This window comes from Myodes glareolus, chromosome 6, assembly GCF_982192425.1.
Source record: "Myodes glareolus chromosome 6, mMyoGla1.1, whole genome shotgun sequence".
Classification (NCBI taxonomy): domain Eukaryota; kingdom Metazoa; phylum Chordata; class Mammalia; order Rodentia; family Cricetidae; genus Myodes; species Myodes glareolus.
The window spans coordinates 101,046,945-101,068,972 of record NC_142031.1 but is presented as its reverse complement, the minus strand read 5'-3'; the positions used below and the strand labels follow the sequence as shown (position 1 = coordinate 101,068,972).

General features: G+C 54.1%; 2 protein-coding genes across 2 annotated transcripts in view; one reads left to right on the top strand and one right to left on the bottom strand.

The window, feature by feature from the left end:
- The window catches only part of Drc1 (dynein regulatory complex subunit 1), a 34,589-nt gene extending 33,814 nt beyond the window's left edge, over positions 1 to 775 (top strand). The window contains exon 17 of the mRNA XM_087907424.1: positions 576 to 775. Coding sequence (XP_087763550.1) covers positions 576 to 632 — 57 coding nt within the window. The 3' untranslated portion in view covers positions 633 to 775. The remainder of the gene's footprint in view (positions 1 to 575) is intronic.
- Positions 776 to 1,312: 537 nt separating this feature from the next.
- Otof (otoferlin) overlaps positions 1,313 to 22,028 on the bottom strand; it is a 92,264-nt gene continuing 71,548 nt past the window's right edge. The window contains exons 15-46 of the mRNA XM_085691208.2: positions 19,986 to 20,209; positions 19,444 to 19,552; positions 18,535 to 18,715; positions 18,314 to 18,434; positions 17,653 to 17,753; positions 17,459 to 17,549; positions 17,222 to 17,338; positions 16,842 to 16,994; positions 16,357 to 16,546; positions 16,130 to 16,254; positions 15,576 to 15,710; positions 14,919 to 15,080; positions 14,652 to 14,771; positions 13,484 to 13,645; positions 13,199 to 13,361; positions 12,566 to 12,696; positions 11,462 to 11,491; positions 11,012 to 11,143; positions 10,596 to 10,662; positions 9,214 to 9,356; positions 8,990 to 9,124; positions 8,656 to 8,793; positions 8,247 to 8,374; positions 7,973 to 8,143; positions 7,228 to 7,388; positions 6,474 to 6,616; positions 6,079 to 6,167; positions 5,594 to 5,692; positions 5,215 to 5,456; positions 4,592 to 4,770; positions 4,409 to 4,509; positions 1,313 to 2,280 (exon numbers count right to left, since the gene is read on the bottom strand). Of these exons, the coding sequence (XP_085547334.2) occupies positions 2,100 to 2,280; positions 4,409 to 4,509; positions 4,592 to 4,770; positions 5,215 to 5,456; positions 5,594 to 5,692; positions 6,079 to 6,167; positions 6,474 to 6,616; positions 7,228 to 7,388; positions 7,973 to 8,143; positions 8,247 to 8,374; positions 8,656 to 8,793; positions 8,990 to 9,124; positions 9,214 to 9,356; positions 10,596 to 10,662; positions 11,012 to 11,143; positions 11,462 to 11,491; positions 12,566 to 12,696; positions 13,199 to 13,361; positions 13,484 to 13,645; positions 14,652 to 14,771; positions 14,919 to 15,080; positions 15,576 to 15,710; positions 16,130 to 16,254; positions 16,357 to 16,546; positions 16,842 to 16,994; positions 17,222 to 17,338; positions 17,459 to 17,549; positions 17,653 to 17,753; positions 18,314 to 18,434; positions 18,535 to 18,715; positions 19,444 to 19,552; positions 19,986 to 20,209 (4,424 nt within the window). The 3' untranslated portion in view covers positions 1,313 to 2,099. The remainder of the gene's footprint in view (positions 2,281 to 4,408; positions 4,510 to 4,591; positions 4,771 to 5,214; positions 5,457 to 5,593; positions 5,693 to 6,078; positions 6,168 to 6,473; positions 6,617 to 7,227; positions 7,389 to 7,972; positions 8,144 to 8,246; positions 8,375 to 8,655; positions 8,794 to 8,989; positions 9,125 to 9,213; positions 9,357 to 10,595; positions 10,663 to 11,011; positions 11,144 to 11,461; positions 11,492 to 12,565; positions 12,697 to 13,198; positions 13,362 to 13,483; positions 13,646 to 14,651; positions 14,772 to 14,918; positions 15,081 to 15,575; positions 15,711 to 16,129; positions 16,255 to 16,356; positions 16,547 to 16,841; positions 16,995 to 17,221; positions 17,339 to 17,458; positions 17,550 to 17,652; positions 17,754 to 18,313; positions 18,435 to 18,534; positions 18,716 to 19,443; positions 19,553 to 19,985; positions 20,210 to 22,028) is intronic.

Genomic DNA, 22,028 nt, shown 5'->3' with positions numbered 1-22,028 from the left:
TGAGCAGAGAGCAGACTCTGTGCTGTCTGGGATCTCCCTTCCAGTGATAAGTGTCACTTGTTCCCATGGACTGGACAGAGGAGGAAGGGGTGATGCTTTCAGGGCAGTGCTGAGTCCCAGGCCCTAAGGGTCATGACAATCTCCAGTCCCTTGTCCAAGTGTAGGGGATAGATGACTCCAAGCTGGTCTCAGGTCCCAGGCCACACCTGGAAGGTAGACGGCGTGAATCTTGGCATCATGCTGGCTTCTCGGCCCCATGATAGGACCTAGACATTTGGAGACATATGGTCTGTGTACAAGAGGATGGAGATGAAGAGCAGGGGCAAAGACAGACTGAGGAAACAACAGAGAGGGGAGGGATAGGGGAGGGGCTTCAGGGGATGGGTGGGGGAAGATGAGGAATGCCACCAGAAGTCACTTCCTGAAGCCAAACAGGAATCCCTGGCATTCTCCAGACTGAGGCCTCTCTGTTTGGGGAAGCAATGCTTGCAGGGATTGGGACTGTAGGGGAGCTAGCATCTTCACCTGAGTTCTCCCAGAAGGCAAGAACATGACCTCCACCCTCTAATTTCCAGGTAAATGCTGAACTGCAGATTCCTCCAACGCAAGGCTTCCGAATGCCCACAAAATAGAGGTGTATCTGCAAAGCCTGGAGTCAGAGTCCACACCGGTCACCCGAGAGCCTGGCTCACCCTGGGTCTTCCAGATCTGTATCTGCCTGCCAAAATAAGGCAGCAATAGTCCCCACAGTTCTAATAAAGTCTTTGAAAGCTTAGGCTGAATGCCTTTAAGGAGGCCAGTCTAGATGGACAGAGGTCCCTTCCCTGAGTGGCATGAGGGAGTTTTGTCCCTAGGCTCACACCTAGCACCGGGTTCCCTTCCTGCCCTTGGGGAAATGCTGGTTTCTATGGATGGAGGCTGGCTGGGGCTTTGAAGTCGTGTGTCTTCAGATTATCCCCAATCTGAAGATGATCTCCATACTTCGGGGCCTGTGGGTCCACCAAGGTGTGCCCTCTGGTCTGTGAAACTAGGCTTCTCCATCAGCAACCCGGACTGGCAGCCCTGGGCCAGAGGCCCACCTTAAATGCTGCTCTACAAGAGGTTACCCATTACGAGTTTTTTGTTTTCAAGACAGGGTTTCTCTGTGTAACAGCTCTGGCTGTTGTGGAACTAGCTCTGTAGACCAGGCTGGCTTTGAGCTCACAGAGATCCGCCTGCCTGAGTGTTGGGATTAAACTCCTGTGCCACCACTGCCCAGCTGACCCACAAGTTTTGCCCCCCCCCCCCATCCGCCTCATGCTCCACTTCGGTCTCAGGGCTTGATTTATTTTATTAAGAGAAAAATCACACTCAAGAAAAGCAACCGGCAGACTCGCAGAGGCAGAAGAGCAGCTCTCGTAGTGTAGACTCCTGGCTGTGGCTGCCAACAGGCTTGACAGGGCTGCCTTCAGGACGGCTAGGACACTGGGTTCCCTCTTAGGGTTGTGTAGCGGCCGGCCGGCACACACTGGCCTAGACAGAGGAAGCCCGGGGTGGGGGTGGGGGGGCTGTGATGGGAAGCCTCAGGATAAGCTGCTGCGCAGTTGAGGGAAGGAGGAGGAGCCAAGAGGAGAGCATGCGCAGAAGCAACCGGCTGCTGTGGCCTTGTACGGACTGTTCTGTTGTGTGGCTTGTGGTGGCATTTCTGGTGCTTCCCACTTGTTCCTCCTATTCAAGCTTTCAGCACTGCCCCATGTTCTTTGGTTGATTTCACTGGAGCCTTAACCGAATATCTGTAATGTTCAATGGAGGGCTGGGTCCCTGCCACTCTGGGAGCTGGACCGAGGAGTGTGTTTTCATGGAATGTGGGGCATGGGGGTATCTGCCTTTGGATGCCACCGATTACAACTGTGCTCCAAACTCCAAGCAGGACTGGGGCAAGACCAGGCAAGCAGCAGTTTGGGTTTGGGGTGAGGATGGCAGCCCAGCAAGCAGGTGTCTTGCTCGAAGCTGGCAGCGGTGGTGGGGCTCCCCAGAGAGTTGGGAAAGAGTCCAGGTGAGGGAAGGCAAAGAAAGAAGCCCCTGGAGGGTTGCTGGGGCAGGGCAGGGCCGGGGATGCTTCAGGCCCCAAGGAGCTTCTTGACCATGTAGCCTGGGAGGCTGTAGAGGAAAAGGCCCAGCATGAGCAGCCCCAGCAACGCCAGCACGATCTTGATGATCAACCACTTGTACCGGGTGCAGATGAGGTACTTTATAGACTTGAGCGGGTTCAGGAACCAGACGAAGGCTGTGTCAGGCCGGCTAGGGCGGGGAGAAAATGGGAGGAGCCTGTCAGACAAAACATGAGCCACCCACGCAGGGCTCCTAGCTTCTCTGTTCTACAGGCAGTGAGTGCTCGAACCAGGGTGGAGCCCGTATCTAGTATCAGTCTACCGGCTCCTAAGCTGTACCCTCGACCGTGAGGCCTCTTCTGCCCCAGCTCTGCCCTGAGCCTAGGTGGCAGTTTTTGTTAGGGGCAGCCACCTAGCCTCATCCTGATTGCTTGCACTGATGAACTGAAGCAGAGGCCTTGGCATTGCAGGCCATGCGTGTTGTTCTTGTGATCTTGTACTTAGCATTTCATGCAGGCTCCTGTCTCCCCATATTCTCAGGAAATCAGAATTGCTCAACTTCTTCCTGTCATTCCTCCCTTTCTTCCCTCTCTCCCTCCTTTCTTCCTTTTTTGGGACAAGATCTCAATTATCCTAGGCTAGCTTTGTACTCACTATGTACCCACAGATGACCTTTGACTTATATGCCTGCCTCTGCCCACTGAGGGTTAGGATTACAGGCCTGCATCGCTACCCATTTATGTAGTGCTTGGTGTTGCACCCAAGGCTTTTTGCTTGCTGGGCAGGCATTTCCCCACTGGGCTACATCCCTAGCCCCTAAATTCTCCCTTTCTTATACACCCACAGATAATGCCCATAGCAAGCATCCGGACAGCTTGAGTGCCATGCCTAACTCTCACCAGCTTGCCCACCGTCAGGGTACGAACATGCCCTGCCTCCTGCAGAGTTTCCTTGCTGAGGTCCTTGTCAACTTTTACTCCCTGCAACTTGTACCACAAGATCATCAGGCTCCATAAAATGTCACAACATAAAGTGTTGAGTACATCCGTGTGTGTCAGTGGGCATCCCTGTGTACACAGATGGAGGCCAGAGGAGGACACAGGGATCCTGCTGTATCACTGTCCTTATGCAAAGCGCTCTCTCTCTCTCTCTCTCTCTCTCTCTCTCTCTCTCTCTCTCTCTCTCTCTCTCTCTCTGAACTTGGGCTAGTCTGGCAGCTAATAAACTCCAGAAATCTTCCTGTGTTTGCCCCTAGCAGTGCTGTTGGGTTTGGAGGCCCAGGTACAGTCACGCCCTAGCTTTTTATGTGAGTGCTGGCGATTTGAACTCAGAGTCTGGGAACAGCGCTTCTGTAGTTGGTGGACACTGGACTGGCTGTTTGCCACCTAGGCTGGTGACCCAGTGCTACCTAGAGCGAGGTGATCTTGGTCAAGCTATTTCACCCACCTCTTGGACCCAATAATATAAAAATATAAAGTAGCCATTTCTGAGAATATGATTGGACTTTGAAGGTTTGAAAGTTGCGACGCATGTTTGTGTGGGAGGCACATATGTGCTTCTGTATGTGTATGCACCGTGTGTACTCGTATGAACTTGTATGGGTTTCTATGTGTGTTTTGAGTGTGTCCCACATGTTGACCAGCCCTTGTCCAGAGAGGGAAGGAAGAAGTACCAGGTGCAGGAGGCTGCAGGGCTCAGGCCCCCAGGATCTTCTTGGCTAGGTAGCCAGGCAGAGAGTAGAGAAACAGAGCGAGCAGCAGCAGCAGCAGGAGCAGCAGGAGGAGCCTGAGGAGCAGCCAGCGGTAGGTATGCCACAGGAAGTAGCGGGCAGACTTGAGCGGGTTCAAGAACCAGATGAAGCTCGTGTCTGGCCGACTGGAGCATGGGGAAGGGCAGATGAGCATAGAGAAAGAGCATGGGGGCGGGAACGGGCCTGGCAAGAAGCCTCTGCTGACGAGGAAGCCTACCAGTACCAAGCAGTAGAGTTTCTGTCACCTGTCGGGCCATCAAGTCTGGCCACCATTGGGGTGCCTGCCCTTGTCAAAAACTAGGAAGAACCCATATAGCGGCTGGACTGGGGGTCGGGGGGCAGGTTGGGGAAGCCTTCCTGGGGAAGGAACAGCTTTCTCTGGAGCTAGTTCTTCCTTTGGTTCAGAGCGAGGAGGCAGGCTTCAGGGTTGAAGGAAGGGGCTCCCCCATGATGTGACTGTGGCCCAGGAGGGGACAAAGTTGTTCTTGGGGAGTTGGGGGCAAGAAGACTAGAAAGGTCTGGGACATGATGTAGTGTGTCTGGGGGTCTAGGCAGACAGGACACTCACTTGGGTTTTTCTAGGGGATCAGGTTCATTGCGGGCCAGGCCCACTGGGTTCTTCTCCGCCTCCTCTGCCGTCAGTAAGTGTAACTCCGCCTCCACTTTGCCCTGAAGGGAAAAAGAGTTCCCCTGTCTAGGCCATGGTGGTAGACCCATGTAGGTCTACTCCCAAGCAGGAAATGGTACCCACCGTGAGCTCAAACTCATCATTCTCATTGCGGGCCAGGAGGGGCCACCAGCCTTTGACGCGCTTCTGTTTAAAGATGGAAACCAGGGGCACGTCCACCTCCCCTGTGGCCATCTCCATGGTGCACTGCTTGGCTGTCTTAGCACCCCTTGGGAACCGGTTCAGGTCCAGCTCGATGGCCCCTGCGGGACATCAGAGTCAGTTTCGGGTGGGTGTGACAAAGGCGGGGACTGCCCTGCCTCCTTCCTTTCCACCCCATTTTGCTTGGTTTCTTTCTTAGCTTAGAGTGTCTCTAGGTATTTGCAACCTTCATCCTGGCTGTTGGGCACCTTCTGACCATGTTGTACCAAAACCTAGGCTTGCAGGTGCAGATAAGAGTTTGGTGTAACCGAGGACCCACAGAAATCTGCCTCCTCAGTGATCCTGGCTGACTTCCATCAACATCTATCCTGCCTCCCTAGTGTGCCCAGAGCTCCTTGTTGCTCCAGTGGTAACTGGGCAGATTCTTGGAGAGGCTAGATCCCCGTGTGGTATCTCTGGCTCTGAAGACTAGGTGGATCCCCTCCTAAGGACCCAGCCTGCCCACCCCTGCCCCTCAGTTCTGGGCCCGAGGCCTCGCTCTGCACCCAGAAAGTCGTCAGCAGAGAAGTGGTCAGCATCCCATATCTGTAGGGTGAGCCGTGCAGGGATCTTGTACTCCGTCTCATCCCAGGAGAACATAGACTCCTTTTTAGACATGACGATCTTCTCTTCGGCCGCCAGGTAGTCAAAGGGGAACAGGTAACGCCAGTTGAAGTTGCCCTCACCAGTGAGGGAGTGGTAGTGGACATCTGTGTCCTGTTTGTCCTCCTGCTGGCCCTTCAGCCACCTGCTGGGAGGCACCTGCTCCAGCTCTGTGGCCACACCCTTGGAACCTCGCCCCACCCCAGGACTCCCTTATCCGTTCTCCTGGGAAAGTGGACATGCCCAACTTCAGCCTCTCCCAGGGCAGTGACTGTCACCCACCCCCGCACAAAAATGTCACTGGACTTCTCTCCCGTGAAGAAATCGTCATCTTCTAGGACCACCTCATCTGTGTTCCACACGATGACCCGTAGCTCGTACCTAGACAGGAGCAGGAAGGCCCATCAACAACCTGGGGTAGGGCTTGTCCCAGGTCCTGGGGCCGGATCAGGGCAGGGGTCTATTAATGTGTCAGCAAGAGAAGCCCTGGGGACTTGAGCAGGCTAGAAAAGTGGGGGAGGAGACTCAAAGGAGGTTTCTGTGGCCAGGTCCCTAGTGGGCTGGCGTTCAACCAAGCACAGGTCAAGACAGTTAGGGGCAGAGCAGCCAGCCCAGAGCAGACACCCAATGCACACTCCTGGGACATGAAGCCAGGAAAAAGGAGTAGGGAGAGGTGCGTGGGCTCCTGGGGGCAGGTGCAGGGAAGTGGGCTGGATGGGAAGTAGATGAGCTGGGTAAGGGGGTAGTGCCCATCCCAGGCAACTCACTTCTTAGGTTTCCTAGGGGAGATGTCTAGAGGTGTCCCAGGGGCTGGCATGTCCATGGGGAACATATCCACCCACAGCTCCAGGCGACCCTGAGGAAGGCGGGTGGCAGATGTCTGAGTGACCTAGTCCCTCTGTTCAAGGGGGTCTACTCTCCTGGCCTGTCCCAAGCTGCCTGCCAGCAGTTTCTAGCTTTGGATGCTAGGATATCTTTTGACAGCTTCTGGAGGCACCAGCTCCTGACGTGATTCTCAGAACACACACTTGCCATCAAGTTGGCCTCGGTGAGGAGGCGTGCGGGAATACAGTGGGGACACGGGACAGCACAAGCTATGTTTCTACCCTATGATCCCGGATGGAAGATCTCTAACTCCTGATCCCAGCCATGTGTACACCACCTGCTCAATGCCGGGCTTGTCAGGGTTGAGCAGCGGCCTGGTCTCCACGTGTTCTGGTACAAGGTGGCAGCCCACTCGGGGGATGTCCTCCCAGTGTCTCAGGGCAGACAGAGCCACATGCTCATCTGTGGGCTTCTTCTGACCTGTGGATGACAGTGGGTCAGGTGCATCCACACGGCCAGGGGCCCTGTGCTAGGTTCAGGAGCTTAGGAGCACGGAGCCCCAAGTCTTGACCTGTCTACTTCACCTTCATTTTATTGAACCAGACACAGAGGAAGGCCAAGGTCTCAGTTGCACCACAAGACCCAGAGAGACCTATAAATTTAGCTGACCCAGGCTTGGGGAAAGGAATGGGGGTACACAGGGGGCTGTAACTTTGAGCCAGGGAGACCTAGGCCTACACCATTACTCTGCCTCTGGAGAGATACATGAGTTTGGGCAACTCACCCAACTGGAACTTACTGAGTCTCAATTGTGCTCATTTGTAGAATGGGGGTATTTTCCTGGCCCATGGGGATGAACGAGAGAGAGGGAAAGTGATATGGGGGGGGCAGTGTGTGGGTAAGTGTGGTACAGGAGAGGGTGTCAGGACAGTGGCTGGGCAGAGTGGAGGGAGCTCTGGAGTACAGAGCAGAGGGTCACTAGGACTCAGTTTAAGGACATGTGCACTAGGTCAGGAAGGCCCCCATAGAGAAGTGTGGCTCCGTGGTGGCCAGTGGACTGGGGCCAGTCAGCAGTTTTCAATGCCCTTTACCATTCTCGTCCTCTATTTCTGAAGGCCCCGTGAAGACACGATTGGCGACCTTCACTCTCCCATGGGGACCAAAGTGGGGGCCGTCCACTTTGCCTTCTTTACAGAGACGAGTTAAGATCTGGCTGGGCTTCATGGGGTCCCTCCAGATATTGTAGCCATGTCTGTGGGAGGAGACACACAGGCGTGAAGCGGCTCAGGCTGGCCATGCCAGGTGGCAGCTTTTTCTGGCCAGTTCGTCACAGTCGGCCAGTGCCTACCTCAGCAATAGGCCTCCTGTGTCCCCAGGTTCACCCAAGACACTAGTGCCACTGGGAGCTGACCCTTCTGCCTGGTCTTTGGCTCCAACATCCAGTGCTGCCTAACACTGCCCCGTCATCCCTCAAGGGCTCTTGTGAGGCATCAGATAACCAGAGGGGGAAGGAACTTGACCAAGTTGCTTGGCCTGCAAGTGGCGGAGGCCTTCCCAGATCCTCAGAAGACATTATCTGTCCTGTCCCCTTCTGCTTTCCCGATTCTGTCTCCTTTGTCTTAGTCCCCTCCCTACCCTTGGGATATGCAGGCCCGGCCCCTGAAGCTGCACTCAATGTCTGTAGGGTGAAGGCGTAACCTAGCACAGACATTCTAGCATGCTTATCGCTCCCGAGTCTTGTCCTAGTGCTGAGGTGCAGCAGACATCCAGCCCCTTCCCTGTTCCCTGTCCTGTCTTTAGCCCCTCGCAGGGACTGGTCCCACTCCGTCCTCGCACATGGAGTAGGTCTGCGCAATGCCGCAGGTGGCGCGGTGCTTGCTGTAGAAGCGGTTTTCCAAGTCGATCTTGGTTTCTCCAATGAGGTCATCAGTGCCCACCAGATCCCAGTCGTACACGGCCACTGTCAGCATGGACTCCATTGGGAAGGAGGCCTCGATGTCAAAGGACCTGCCAGGTGGGGGGTAGGAAGGGGGTTGCAGGTTGAGATTGGCAACGGGTGGGGAGTGAACCGAGAGTTGAGGTGGGCAGAGAGGGTACCACAAGGCCTTACTTCCCAAATACGGGGTTGAGCTGCTTGGAGATGTAGTTCTCCTTGTCACGGATGTCAGTCTTGCCTAGCTTGATGGCGATGTACGGGTCAGCTTTGCCATTGATGTCAGCCGGGTGCAGGTCTGTGGCCTGGGCAGGGTAAGTGTTGCCTAAGTAGAATCCTGGGTACCCTTGCTCTGTTCCTGAGGGTCCCATGATGTTGAAAAGTGGGGACAGGGGCATTGGGTTAGAGACTGAGTCTCACTGTGTGGCTCTAGGGACGTTGCTGCTTCTTGTCCCTGGAACTGGACTTTCTGTCTAGAAAGATGCAGACTAGACCAGTGGACCCTTCTGATGTCTCGAAGCTACCTCAGTCCTTACAGCAGGAGGCCTGGGGGGCTTTCAGAGAAGGAACGGGAAGGGAGTCTTACCCGGACCACATAGACTCGAACCAACACGTTAATGGGGTCATTGCTTGGGATGCCTTGGAACATTCCGTAGGTGGGGTCGTAGCCAGCTTCTCGAGCTACATCCTCTGGGAGTGGCACTTTGTACACGCACAGGGAACCCTGGAGCAAGGCATTGGGTGGGGATGGAAGGCTGCCAGTTCCCAACTAGCCAACAGTACAGGTCCACATTGTGGCGTGGCCTTAGCCCTCAGCTGCCGGGTCATGGATGGTACAGGGGTTGTAGAGGGCAGTGGGAGAGATGTAGAGAAATGGGGTTGTGAGGGGATCAGCAGCTGGGCCACGCTCCTTGCCTGACCTTGAAGCGACCCACGATGCGCTCCTCTTCCGTGGAGCCGTCTTCGTCGTCCCCTGTCTTGCCCCGCAGTAGATTGAAGGTGTGCAGCCAGTCCTCAAAGTTGTCAAACTCTGACTCCAGCTCCTTGGGGTACACCTGGACGGGCCAGGACGTCAGGCCCCACGCCAGCCTCCTGCCCCATCTGCTGCCCCCACCCCGCACCCGGGCAGCATCTGCTCCCAGACCTTGAGCTCATCAATCTTGGCTTTCTTCTTCTCAGGAGCCTCCAATCCCTGGACAGAGCCAGGGCTCTGGTTTTTCTTCTTTTTCTCCTCCTTTGCAGCCCTGGACTTCTCTTTGCTCTTCATTGGCCCCTTTGGGCCTGACCCTAAGAAGAGGAGGAGGCCCTAGTCAGCTTAGGTGAGCATGGGGTGGAAAGGGAAAGAGCAGGAAGGCCTGAGATCGAGATCCGGCTTCACTACTTCTTTCCCATTTAACGTTGGAGTCTTTTTCTCTCTCTCTCATTGTTGCTGTTTGTTGTTTTTGTCTTTTTTTTTTTTTTTGAGACAAGATTTCTCTGTGTAGCCCTGGCTGTCTTAGAACTCACTCTGTAGCCCAGGCTGGCCTTGAACTCAGAGATCCACCTGCCTCTGCCTCCTGAGTGCTGGGAATAAAGGTGTGCACCACCACTGCCTGACATTAGAGTCTCAATGTATTCCGTGAGGAGATGCAGACTGCGGGCCATGCCTACATAGGTCAGTTCCTACACAGGATGTTATCTGCTCTTGGTAGAGTGAGGAAGGCATCTGGAGTCAGGAGGGCTTGTTTGTGTGGACCTGTGCCTGCTCCCTTTGTTTTCTAGGTTTATATTGACAAGGCTGCTTCCTATTAGCGTTTCCCAAGCTGCATCCAGTGAGATCCCGGGCATATGCACCATTGGTAAGCTTAGGAGAAAAGAAGAGATCATTTCTATACTGTCTTCCTTTGAAAAATCAATAACCCCAGTGCTTGGGGAGATGGCTCAGAGGGTGAAACGGCTTTGCAAGTGTGAGGGCCTAAGTTTGAACCCCAGAAATTCATGTAAAAGCTGAATGCATAGCAGAAGTGTCTATAAACCCAGAGGTCCTATGGGGAAATGGGAGGTAGAGACTGGAGAATTCCTGGACACTCACAGGCCAGCTAGTCTGGTGTACACAGAAGCAGTGAGAGCACACACACACACACACACACACACACACACACACACACACACACACACACACACATCCCTGTATAATCAGTACTAACATAAAAGCTCGGAGACATCTTGTACCAAAGGAACCTGCTTAAACCAAAGTTTCCTAAATGGATCTCACCACAGAATCCTTTCTCCTCCAGAATAGCCCTGATGTTGTTCCATGGAAAAGGTTATTGACAAGCTAGGGATGTCCCTTCCGGCTCAGATAGTCTATGGTTCTGAGTGTCTATCTGGTGCTGTGGTTGCTGAACTGGTCAGAGTGGAAATTACTGTACAAGAGGTCCTTAGCTTGATCCTTGGAGCCCAGGCCTGGGAGTAGGGCTGGAAGCAGCAGACATTGTTGTGGATGCAGGGGTCCAGGGGTCTGGATGCCAGGGGTTTGGGGCTCACCTTCAGCGGTATCCATTTCTTCCTTCTCTTCTAAGTCAGTCCCAGAGGACTCATGTTGTCGAAGTTGCTGCCAAAACATGAAAGGGGTTTCCCTGACTCTCCAGGTCACGTGTGCATTTGGGTCCACAAGACTGGGGCTTCTCAGGGTATTGGTGGCACTCTATCTCTGACTCCCACAGCACCCTATACGCTATCTGACTCAGCATGTAGATGCAAGAAATCTTTGTGGGACTGATGAGAGGGGACTCAGTCAGGAAGGTCAACTGTCTATCAGCCCAAGGAGGGAGGACTCTGAAGGGAGATTTTGAGGAGCTGGTTCTGCGGGTTAGGATAGGAGCTGGAGAGGTGGATGTGATTTAGAACTGGGCACCTGCCACCCCTTTCCTCCTTCCTCCCAGCTCACATCCGGTTCTCACCTCCTTCATTGTGTCGATGGAGGCAAAATACTTGGACCACCAATCCAGCATGCTCTCATCAGGCTCCTCTTCCTCTGCTTCGTCTGACGTGCCTTTCTTTTTCTTCTTCTTCTTTTCCTTCTCCTCCTCAGCCTGGGGATTGGCCAGGGCGACCGTCCCATAGGCTCTCCTTTCTTTCCCGGGACCCTGACTGATCTCTTCCCACTCTGGCTATCTGATCCCAGAAAGCCCACCCCTTGTCATAGTACCATGGGGCCACCAATGCCATGGAGGCAAGGCTTTGGTGAGGAGGATACCATAGCCCCATAAGAACCACAGCCTGCCACTGGGAGCCACAGGACGGGCACTCAGGGAAGGATGGCTGGGTCCAAGAAGTTGGCCTTCGACCTGGCACTGCTGTAAGTGAATGGCTCTCTTGCCCGAGGGCCCTTGCATAGCTCCACCACTTACCACATCCACCTTGACCACAGCATCGCAAGTCTGTAGAGGGAGGGAACCAAGGAGAGAGGACAGGATTAGCCCCTGAGAACCCAAGGGAGAGGCAGTGGGCCAGTGCAGGAAGTGAGAAGCCAGGAGCCACCAGGGTGCACACAGGGACCAATGCTTACTCTTCTCTCTTGACCGCAAGGCAAGCTTCACATTTACAAGAGCAGGCTGCCTGCTAAGGTGACTAAGGGCCTACTCGAGGCGGCTTCTGCTGCTCCCTCTGGCTTACTAGATCCCTGGAAGCCTGTATCTTAGAGTCACCTGGGGGCTTTTACAAATAACGAGGAGTATATGGGGATGGGGTGGGAGCTGGCAGCAGAATGTTCAAAACTGAGCACCTGGGCAGTGAGCTTTCCAGGCAGCATTGCCCAGAGCTGCAGGACCCAGTGTCTTCTGCTGTCCTTTCTAGAGATCACTGGAAGCCCCGATTCTACTCACTAGCCAGGTCAAGCATTTTAGACCAGGCCTCGGGAGCTAGGAAATACCGCAGACTGCGTGAATCGAGCGAGGTAGTGGACAGGAGGCTGAACATGTGACTGGGAGGGAGTCCCTTCATGGCTCTGAGCAGAGACGAGGCCTCGGGCGGCTGACTCCAGGCTAGCCCATCCTGCCCTCTCCTGTAGACCTTCCTCTGCCAGGTAGACCCCCCTGAGGAACAGGACCTTCCTTGTGGAACTCCTCCCCCAGCCCAGGCTCCTGGGGCATCCCTTGTCATGGACAATGACCCTGTACAGGCCACACCTCTCACATAAGCAGTTCATTGCCTAGGGGGGCATTTCCGAAGTATGAAACATTGCAGGTCATCGCCGCTAGCCATCGCTACTCCTTCTCTTGTACATACATATCATCTGCTCATGCACACATGTGCAGACACACACGTGTGCAATACACACACACTCCCTAGTCCCCCCTTCCAGAAAGTGCCATGTGAACCAAGGCTGGTTCTTAATAACTACACTTAGAGAGTTAAATCAGAGTTGCACTTTCAGGACAGGTCTGCCTGGCTCTCCAATGTGCTGCCTGTGCCTGTGTGTCCCTGGCCAGCCAGGGGCTGGCCACTCGCCTTACCGCATCCAACTTCACCATGGTCTCCAGCTTCTTGACGGGCACCTCTGGTTCCATGCTCACTACAACCTCCCCTGTGGGGCGAGAAGAGGGGGCCCCATTGCACAGCACGTGGCAGCCCCGGAGAAGCCTGACTGGACAGACAGACGACAGACAGAGGAGGAGCAGAGTCACAGTGAGAAGCAGTAAGGTAGGAAGAACGGCCTACTAAGGATTCTGGAGCTTTCTTAGGGCAGAGGAGAGACAGGGCAGATGCAAGAACAAGCTGGGCATGAGGAAGGGAAATGATCTAGAGAGAGGGATGGATCATTGTGCATCCAGACAGTAGAACTGAGGCGAGGCCTGGAGGCTATGCCCAGCGGAGGACCCGGGTCTCCTCCATCACCTGGGAGAAGAAGCCATCTGCTCTCAGCCTTTTGAGGGCCTGTCAGAACTAGCTGTGGGCCTCAGAGTGAAGGGCAACCCTGTGCAGCCTTCTCTGACCCTAACGCTGTCCATCTCCCCACCCCACCCCCACTCTAATCCTGCTACACTGCCACGCTGCCCCATAGAGTCGCCCCAGAGGAAATCCTAATGGATACTTAAACTGCACTGTGAGATGGGCCCTTCTAGGAACTGACTAGAGCCAAGCCATACCTGTGGTGTTCCAATTGGCGGCTGAGCGGTCTGGGGGTCGGTAGATGAAGCGCCGCAGTGAGCTGACTGCGTGGGAGCCCACCAGGGTGTATCGTCCAAAGGCCCGGCAGTCCACCACGCGGATGTTCAAGGGCGGGTGCAGCAGCTCATTCTCCGGGAGGTCCTGAGAGATGACAGTAACATGTTACAGCCTATGCCTCAGAGAAAGGGGCAGAGGAGGTTGGCTAAGGCACACTGCGCTGGTCACACCCAGCCCTGCTAGGCTCTGCTGGCTCCCACACTCACCACTTCAAACCACTTGACCAGGGTGTTAAAATTGGGGTTCTTCTTATAATTGTGGATCAGGGATGACTGTACCCCCTTTCCTGCACACTCGATGTCCACCCGTGGTCGGTCCACCTGGGCCAGGTTCACTCTCTTCAAGTCCCTCAGGCCCCAGAACAGCACCTGAGAGCAGGGGGAGGGTGGCTTTGTGAAGGGAGCCCAGGGTGGCTGGGATGAGTCACCTGAAGCAGTAGCAGGGTGGGAGATGGGCAGGGACAGTGAATGTCTTCCGGGGACTGAGGAGGGGTCTCTGGGGCAAGGGCCACTATGAAAGACAGAGGGCTCTGGGCACAGTGGTGTGTGTCCGAGTTGGACAGGCTCTAGCTTGGACTAGAGGCCTGTGCCAGTGCTGTTGGCTCCAGGGAGTGGTCTTGGACAAGTCCCCTCCACTCTTGGGCCCTCGCTATCCTTTTCTGGTTAGGGGACCAGGAGTTTGATGGCTTATGTGGAATGTACACTCATGGTGCTTCATGGGGCAAAAGTCTCAGGATGACTCGGGCAAAGGTCACACACAGGGCAGGGAAGTGCACGGAGCCCTCACGCACCTCTGTTGTGGAAATTACTTCAACTATGTAAAGAAGTGTTGCGTTTGTTTATTCTGAGGAATATGACTTTAACTGTTTAAAGGTGTGTTATATTTGTTTATGCCGTATTTATTTAATGATGTAAGGATTTGTGTTTAGTTGCGTAAAGATGTATTGCATCTGTTTCACCTTGACCGTCTAGGGCACCTGATTGGTCAATAAAAAGCTGACCGTCAATAGCTAGGCAGGAGAGGGATAGGTGGGGCTGGTGGACAGAAAGAATAAATAGGAGGAGAAATCTAAATTAGAGAAGAGAGAGAGGAGAGAAGGAGAAAGAAGAGGGAGAAGGAGAGAGACACCTAGGGCCAGAAGCCAGGCAGCCACCAGCCAGACACAAGAAACAGTGAAAGTAAGATATGCAGAAGGAAAGAAAAAAAGCCCCGAGACAAAAGTTAAGTAAAGAGAAACAGGTTAAGTTAAAAGAGCTAGCCAGAAATGAGCCTAAGCCAGGCCAAGCATTCATCACTAATAAGAAGTCTCCATGTCATGATTTGGGAGCTGGTTGGTGGCCCACAAAAAAAAAAAAAAAAAAAATTGGTGCATACCTCCACACGATACTTGCTGAGCACTGGCCGGATTCCCACGGGCACAGGCATGATGGGTCCTCTGTCCATGTCCACTGGACCATTGATGGGTGGCAGGTCAGCCTTCCCTGATGGCCCAATCTGAGGAACAAGGTCATAAATCACAGTGGCAGGCCCTTTCCCCAGTGAGTTGGCGTCCTGAGATCAGAAGGAACAGGCAGGCCAGAGAGCCCAGGGGCCCTGAGATCTTACTCCCAGCCCCGGCTTTCAAGCCCACCCGCCATATACCTGTAGCAGCTCAAAGGCAGCCAGGAGGTCTCCGGCCGTGGCATTGCCTCGGTAGATCTGGTAGTACTCAAGCTGGGGCGGAAAACGAGGCGGGCAGTATGCCTCATCTGCCATCTTCACCAGGGGCTTGGCGAAGGTCCGGCCCATGAAGTCAGCTTTACCCTAACACAACAAGACTCTAGCATTCCCTTGGGCACCCCAACAGTTGAGTTGGCTTATAGGCAGTTAGCCCCTCTTGGAAAGGGTATTATCCTGCCCCCCCCGCCCCCCGCAGAACCTCCATTGAGAGTAGCAAGGCTACTATAGATTGTGATGAATGTAGGTAGGGATCAGAGCTCTGGAGTGGGGGTGGGGCTGTGACCATAGAACCTCTTGGTAACATCTCTGGAAGACATTGGCTTCAATGTGTTTACCCAGGAGGGGGAAAACATCAGGGTTTGCTCCTGGTTCCCAAGAGGCTCATGGTACTGGAAAAGGATCAGGTTGTGGGTGGCCAGGAGGCACCCGGAAAGCCTGGTCATCAGCCCCTCTTCCCAGCAAACCCAACTAAGGAGTACCCATAGGGGCAGCCAGCACAGCGCTTAGTGCAGGGGGAGGGGGAGGAACCTGCAGAGGTAGGGTCCGCTAGAGGTCACTGGTGCCAGTGCCCACCCTTACCATGGTGTCCTGGTCATAGATTTCAATGACAATGATGGGGGGATCGTCTCGTAACTCATGAGCTTCACCGTACAGCTCCAGGTTGTCAAACACCAGCATTTGGTCCCAAGTGGGACACAATGTCTCGTTCAGAACCTGCACCATGGAGTGAGGGGCGGAGAATAAGTGGCGGACACCACTCCTAGGCATGGCTGCAGGGAACCTGCAGGCAGGGATGTTTGCGTCCCCTATTTTTCCAGAAATCTGAAAGTCAAGGCTCCTATGAAATCTGTTCCCAGTGCCCTGCCAAAGTTTTCTTGCCTTGTGGACATAGCCCTAGTCCAAGTTGGTGACTTTTACCAGCCTAGCCAGTTGCCCAAAGGGCTTCCCTCTGAGATCTGGGGAACTAGAAGATCAATTGTACGTCTTCCCAGTGTTCCCAAAGTCAGAGTGCCCCCCCCCCCCCACTCAGAATCCCCTTTCTTCAGGGCCACTCCCTCCAGAGCCCCCTCCCTTCAGGGCTCCTCCCCCATGTCCACTCGAGTCCCCATAGCCCCTTCCCCTCAGGCCCTTGCCTCAGTGCACTGGCTCTGGTTGATGAAGAAGACACGGGCGAAGGGATCAGAGAGCCCACTGCTGTCAGCAGCGAAGAGGCTTCGGGCCTGATACATGTGGGCTCGGAGCTGGAAGACTTGCTTCTCTGTGGGAAAGAGTGGGCTGAGCCATGCCATATGGCCCCCGTGGTCCTCTGGGGGTACAAGCTGGGAGAGTGGCCCACCCAGGATGAGGAGTCCTCACTCACTGGTGTAGACCAGGCTGATTGGCGGAAAGGAGTGCAGACCCAGGCCTTGGGCTGCTTTGACCTCCTCGAAGCCACAGGGCAGGCCACACAGGAAGTCCTTCCGCTGCTTACTGAGGCCCAGCCACAGGTAGAGCTCCAGCTTGGCCTGGACTGTCCAACCTGCCGAGCCAAAGCCCCTCTTCCCTGGCAGCTGGGGGGCAGGATCGGGGTCACCAAGCGTCTGACAGCTTCCAGGGCCCACAGGGTAAGGGAGGCCCAGGGTGGTAGTGAAACCTCAGGCAGAGTTAGAAAGAGTTGTGCCTACCCCTTCACTGTATAGATGTGGGGGTGGGAGACTAAGGGATGGACAGATGGGGCCAGGTGGGCACCAGCCCTCTGAATACCTGCTAGTTAAGGGCTCCACCCCCTTCCCTTAGGCTTGCCAGACTCAGTGGCGCCTCTACAAGAGCCCACCTCACCCCACCCAAGTCCCATCCCAGCAGCACCTTGAGGAAGAGGGTCTTGACTTTGGCGCAGTCCTTGCCCAGCTCCTCCTCCACGATGGAGAAGAGCAGGTCTTTGGAGGGCACCCGGGCATAGGCGATGCGCTTGTTGTTGCTCATCATCCAGATGAACACATCTGGAATGCTGTGCTGGGGCTGCAGCAGAGGGGCGAGGGCACAAGCCAGGCAGAACAAGCTTCAGTATATGGGACCCTGAGCCGGATGCCCCACACTCCTGGGGCTTGGAAGGGAAAGACCCTCATTCCTGGGTCTTCTTTTCCTCCCACTGAGCTTGCTCAGTCTTGTCAGTCGTGGCCATCCGAGCGGGGCGGACTTTCACGCCAGCCCCTTTCGATGCTGTCCCTGCCCTGTAGGCCACCCACCTCATCTGCCAGGAAGCGTAGCTTCTGTAGGAAGTTCTGGCATAGCCTCAGCTTGTCCCGGACGGTATGTCGCTTCACCTGGGCCCTCAGACTCTTGGCCTGTTGTCCCATGCTTTCCTGTTGGGAAGAGTATAGGAGGAACAGTCAGCTTTTGGCGACAGCTTGAGCCGTGACATCAAGAACAGATGGCCCCTGTCCATTGGCTTCCCTGATCCCGGGGTCCAGCTATAGCCTCACCAGCTCCCTCATACAGGACTTGAGGCGCTCCCGGTCCAGCTTGGTGCGGGACGAGTGGCCCTGGTCCTTGTCCGAGAGGGAGAGGAAGCGACTGCAGAGGGATGGGCAGGAAAGAGCCAGGGCTTAGCCTCCTCTGCGCTGACCTGGCTACAGTGTCCCCTGTCCCACCCTACCGTCCCCAGCCATCTTCTCACTGGCAGCCACAGCTCAGTTCCTCCAGCACACCCCGGAGGCGGCGCTCTGGGTAGGACTTCTCCGTTTTGATCATCTCCTGCACGTCATTCAAACCTTCCTCCTGTGAACCAGGGTTTCAGGTGCACTCTGAGCCTCAGCCCTCCTCCTCCCGGATGTGCTTCCCATTTACCCCAGGACAGAGGAACCTAGTAATGTGGGTGTATCTCTATTTATATCTATCTATCTATCTATCTATCTATCTATCTATCTATCTATCTATCTATCTATCTATCTACATCTATATATATGTGAATGATATATCATATATATTATGAAGGAGCCACCAAGTCCCCAGGTCCTGTTGTTGACACTGGGGACTCTTAGTTATTCATGGGTTCTCAGCTCCTTCAGGAAGAAGCACCCTGGGCTGTGACTGTGGTGGACTGAGCAGGACCCAGGGCTGGGTAGAGGCCTTGTGCATACCTGAACCTTGCTTAGTGGTCTCTGAGAGCCCAGACCTAGAGGGGCAGACCCTTAGACTACTCCAGAGCTCCAGGCCCTGTTGGGCGCCCCCTTTCTCTGTTTCAAGATAGCCTCTAGATAGGCAGCCTGTGTTTTACAGGTGAGGCCCTCATGCACGCCCAGGATTCCAGATCCCACCACCTCTCGCCTGGCCCTGACCAGCTTATCAGCTATGTGGTCCATGATGTTTGCATTGTAGAGGCGTCGTCTCTGGTCAGGCCACCAACTCTTGATGTAGATGCAGGGCTTGCGCTCCAGGTAGGGCAGGTGGAAGTAGTTCCTGGAGTCAGATGCAGAGGAAGGTTGAGGGATATTGAGGTGTAGGGTCCTGGGAGGTGAGGGCCGAGGTCACTGGAGCTGAGGCAAGTGGCAGGACTCACCTGTCTGTGATCTGGGGCCGCATAGGTGGGGTGGAAGACACTGAGGCCAGGTCTCCGCCTTCATCCCCCTCATCATCACTGGAGTTCTGAATCAAGTCTACTTCTTCTTCATCCCCAGGCTCCTTCCGGGGCCGAGGCCGTTGGGGCCGTGACATGCCATCGACTTCATTGCCATAGTTTCCTGGACAAAGAGTGACTTGTCAAGTCCTTTCCTTACTCATTCCCCCTCCGTCCAGTCCATGTATTCCTCCTGGAGAGGTAAAGGGCTCAGACAGCACCATCCAGCGAAGGGACCCGTCGCTCATAAGGGAGAGAGTTGGCCCTTTGGTGGAGTGATGGCTGACCTCTCTTGTGGTCAAGTACACTCTCAAGAACCAGAGATGCTTCATGAGCATTTGAGGACAGTCAGGGAAACACATCAATTCGCCCACTGTGCTGGCTGGTTTTGTGTGTCAACTTGACGGCTAGAGCCATCAGAGAGGAAGGCGTCTCAGCTGACAAAATGCCTCCTTGAGATCCAGCCATAAGGCATTTTTTTTCAACTAGTGATCAAATGGGGGAGGGCCCAGACCATGGTGGGTGGTGCCATCCCTAGGCTGGTGGTCCTGGGTTCTATAATAAAGCAGGCTGAGCAAATCAGTAAGCAGCACCCCTCCATGGCCTCTGCATTAGCTCCTGCCTCCAGGACCCTACCCTGTTTGAGTTCCTGTCCTGACTTCCTTTAATATAAGCAGCAATATGGCAGTGTGAGCCAAACAAACCCTTTCCTCCCCACCTTGCTTTATGGTCATGGTGTTTTGTTGCAGCTATAGAAACCCTAAGGCACCCACTCTTTGTAGCCTAGGACATGGGGCTCACAGTGACAACCCAGAAGCTGGAAACGCTTCCCATGACCCCAGCAGCTCTCACCTATGGTCACTTCAAAGGTAACTGGCTTGTCCCCGTTTTTCCGGTCAATCATTGAGGCTTCCAAGAAGGCTCCAAATAGGAAAAATTCTTCCATTCTTCCTGTGCAGCTCTGTGGGGGAGGCAGTTAAAGCTTACACTGAGTTTTAGTGGGGCAGCAGACCTGGGTCAGACCAAGACCTCATGTCATAGACAGGCCGTTGGCTGACAGTTGGGGTGTGTCCTACTCAGTTCTGGGTCTAGGAAGTCTGGACTCAAGTCCCCAGCCTAGTTGTCCTTGAGAGAATGGCTAGCTCTAGAGCTACAAGGATAGCCATGGCTGAGAAGAGGAGCAGAGGCGGGCTGCCATCTTGGTTGCTGGTGTCTGTAATGGAACCTTGGTGTAGCACATAAGTCAATAGTAGAGGAGGACTGAGGTCTTGCAAAAGGGCCAGATGAGGGCCCCTGAGTAGACAGCGCAGCAGTAGGGAAAAATTAGAACTTGGCTGACGTGTTGAGGAGAGGATCCAGCGAGGGACCTGGACCCAGCACAGCCTTGCCCTCACCTCCGAGACAGGTGTGGCCTGTTCCACCTGCACTTCTGTGGAGCTGGTGAGCTCTGGGTTGGAGGTGTCCAGGATCTCCACAGCTAGTCCCAGCATGAGGCGGGCACGGAAGGACACACCCTCCCCCAGGCCCTCGTTCAGGTCCTGGTGTTCGTCCAGCAGTGTGTAGTTGCGTGTCGAGCCATACATGTTCACCCAGGCTGGGCCAAGCGTGGGCAGGAAGCCTGTGTCAGTGAGGGGAGGTAGAAGGACTGTGTCATATCCAAGGCTCACTCAGGAGTCAGGGATCTTTGTGGCCTTGGCTATTGGGTGCTTGGGAGGTGTGGGGCAGTTTTCTCACTCATGCCTATCTGGCGTGCCTTCTGGTACTTTATTCTCTGCAGGAGCCTTGGCAAGGTGTGTGGGATAGAAAGCCACACTCCTGTTTCCCACTGATACAGGCACCACCTTTAGATAGGTGCCAACTCTTCCCACACTCCACAACATGGATCCTTCATTCTTTGTTTTATTTCTAGATAAAGGATGCCCATCCATCCTGCCTCTCCTGCTCAGGGGACCTTCCCTCCTCTCTGTAATCTCTTGATTATTTATGGGTTCTCAGTTCCTGGACTGTGACCACAGTGGGTTGATAAGGACCTGGGGGTGAAAGCAGCCTCATTTTCTGTATCTGTCACCAGTCAATTTTCTTGTGCTTAGGATTTGTTGAGCTTTGCCTTCTGTGAATCCAATTCGTCTTTATGTATTTTCTTTCTTCCTTCCTTCCTTCCTTCCTTCCTTCCTTCCTTCCTTCCTTCCTTTCTTTCTTTCTTTCTTTCCTCCCTCCCTCCTTCCCTCCCTCCCTCCCTCTCTCCCTCCCTCCCTCTTTCATTTTATTTTAATTTTTGCCAGAATCTGAATGTGGGCACACACCTTTAATCTTAGCAGGCAGATCTCTGTAAGTTCAAAACCAGCCTGGTCTACATGATAAGACAAATGAACAAACAAACAAAACAAAACTATTGTGTGAGTGTGTGTGTGTGTGTGTGTGTTGTGTGTGCGTGCGCGCACGTGCGTGTGCGTGCATGTGTGTATGTGGGGTGCATATATGATGTGTATGTAACGGTCCAGTCTCTGATGTCATTCCTCAAGTACTGTTCTTTTTCTCTTTTTTGAGACAGGGTTTCTTAATGACCTGGAACTTGGCAAGTTGGCTAGCCTGGCTGGGATTCAGGGAGTCCCAGAGATGCTACGTTTCTGCCTCCCCAGTGCTGGGATTACAACCCATGCCATCATGCTCTATTTTTTTTTTAAACAATAGGTTCTGGGGATTGAATTCATCCTCATGAACCATTTCCTCAGCTCTTATATTTAATTTTTGTTTTGTAAACACAACATTATAAAATTGAGATATAATTCACCAATAAAATTTGGCATTTAAAGTATACATTTGGTGGCTAGAGTATGTTTAGTAGGTTGTACACCCGTTGTCATGGTCTAGCACACTCCTAACCCATTCTGAAGAAGCCCCACACCCTGAGCAGGTGTTCCCAGCCACCCTCTCTTTGTTCCTGAGGCACCAGTCTATCGTCTGAATTCACGGCTTCTGGGTATCTCCTGGATGCAGAAGTGCACCGTGGGCTATTGTTTCTTCTGCCTACTGTTCTGGTCATTTGGTATCACCTCTCTCTCTCTCTCTCTCTCTCTCTGATTCCCCCAGGGGCATGAGGAGGGTTAGGAGCGGCATCTCGTCTCACTGTGTCCTTGTGCCCGGCCTTGTTCCCAGATTCTGGGATACGGTCAGTCCCCACAGGGGTCACTACTCACCAGTACTAGTGAGAACTCGGAGATTACATTTACAGAGCGTGTGCACTGTAACACATGATGGTTCTTATTGTCACTTGGCCAATGGGAAAACGGGTGCAAAGGCAACACAGCTAATTGCTAAATCCAGTCAGCTCCGAACAGTCGTGGGTTATTACGTCCTCCCTTTCCTTGAGGTAGGGTTACAGATAAGACCCTTCAATCTCTGGCTGAGGTCCGGAGGTGGTGCAAGGAAAAGGGGCC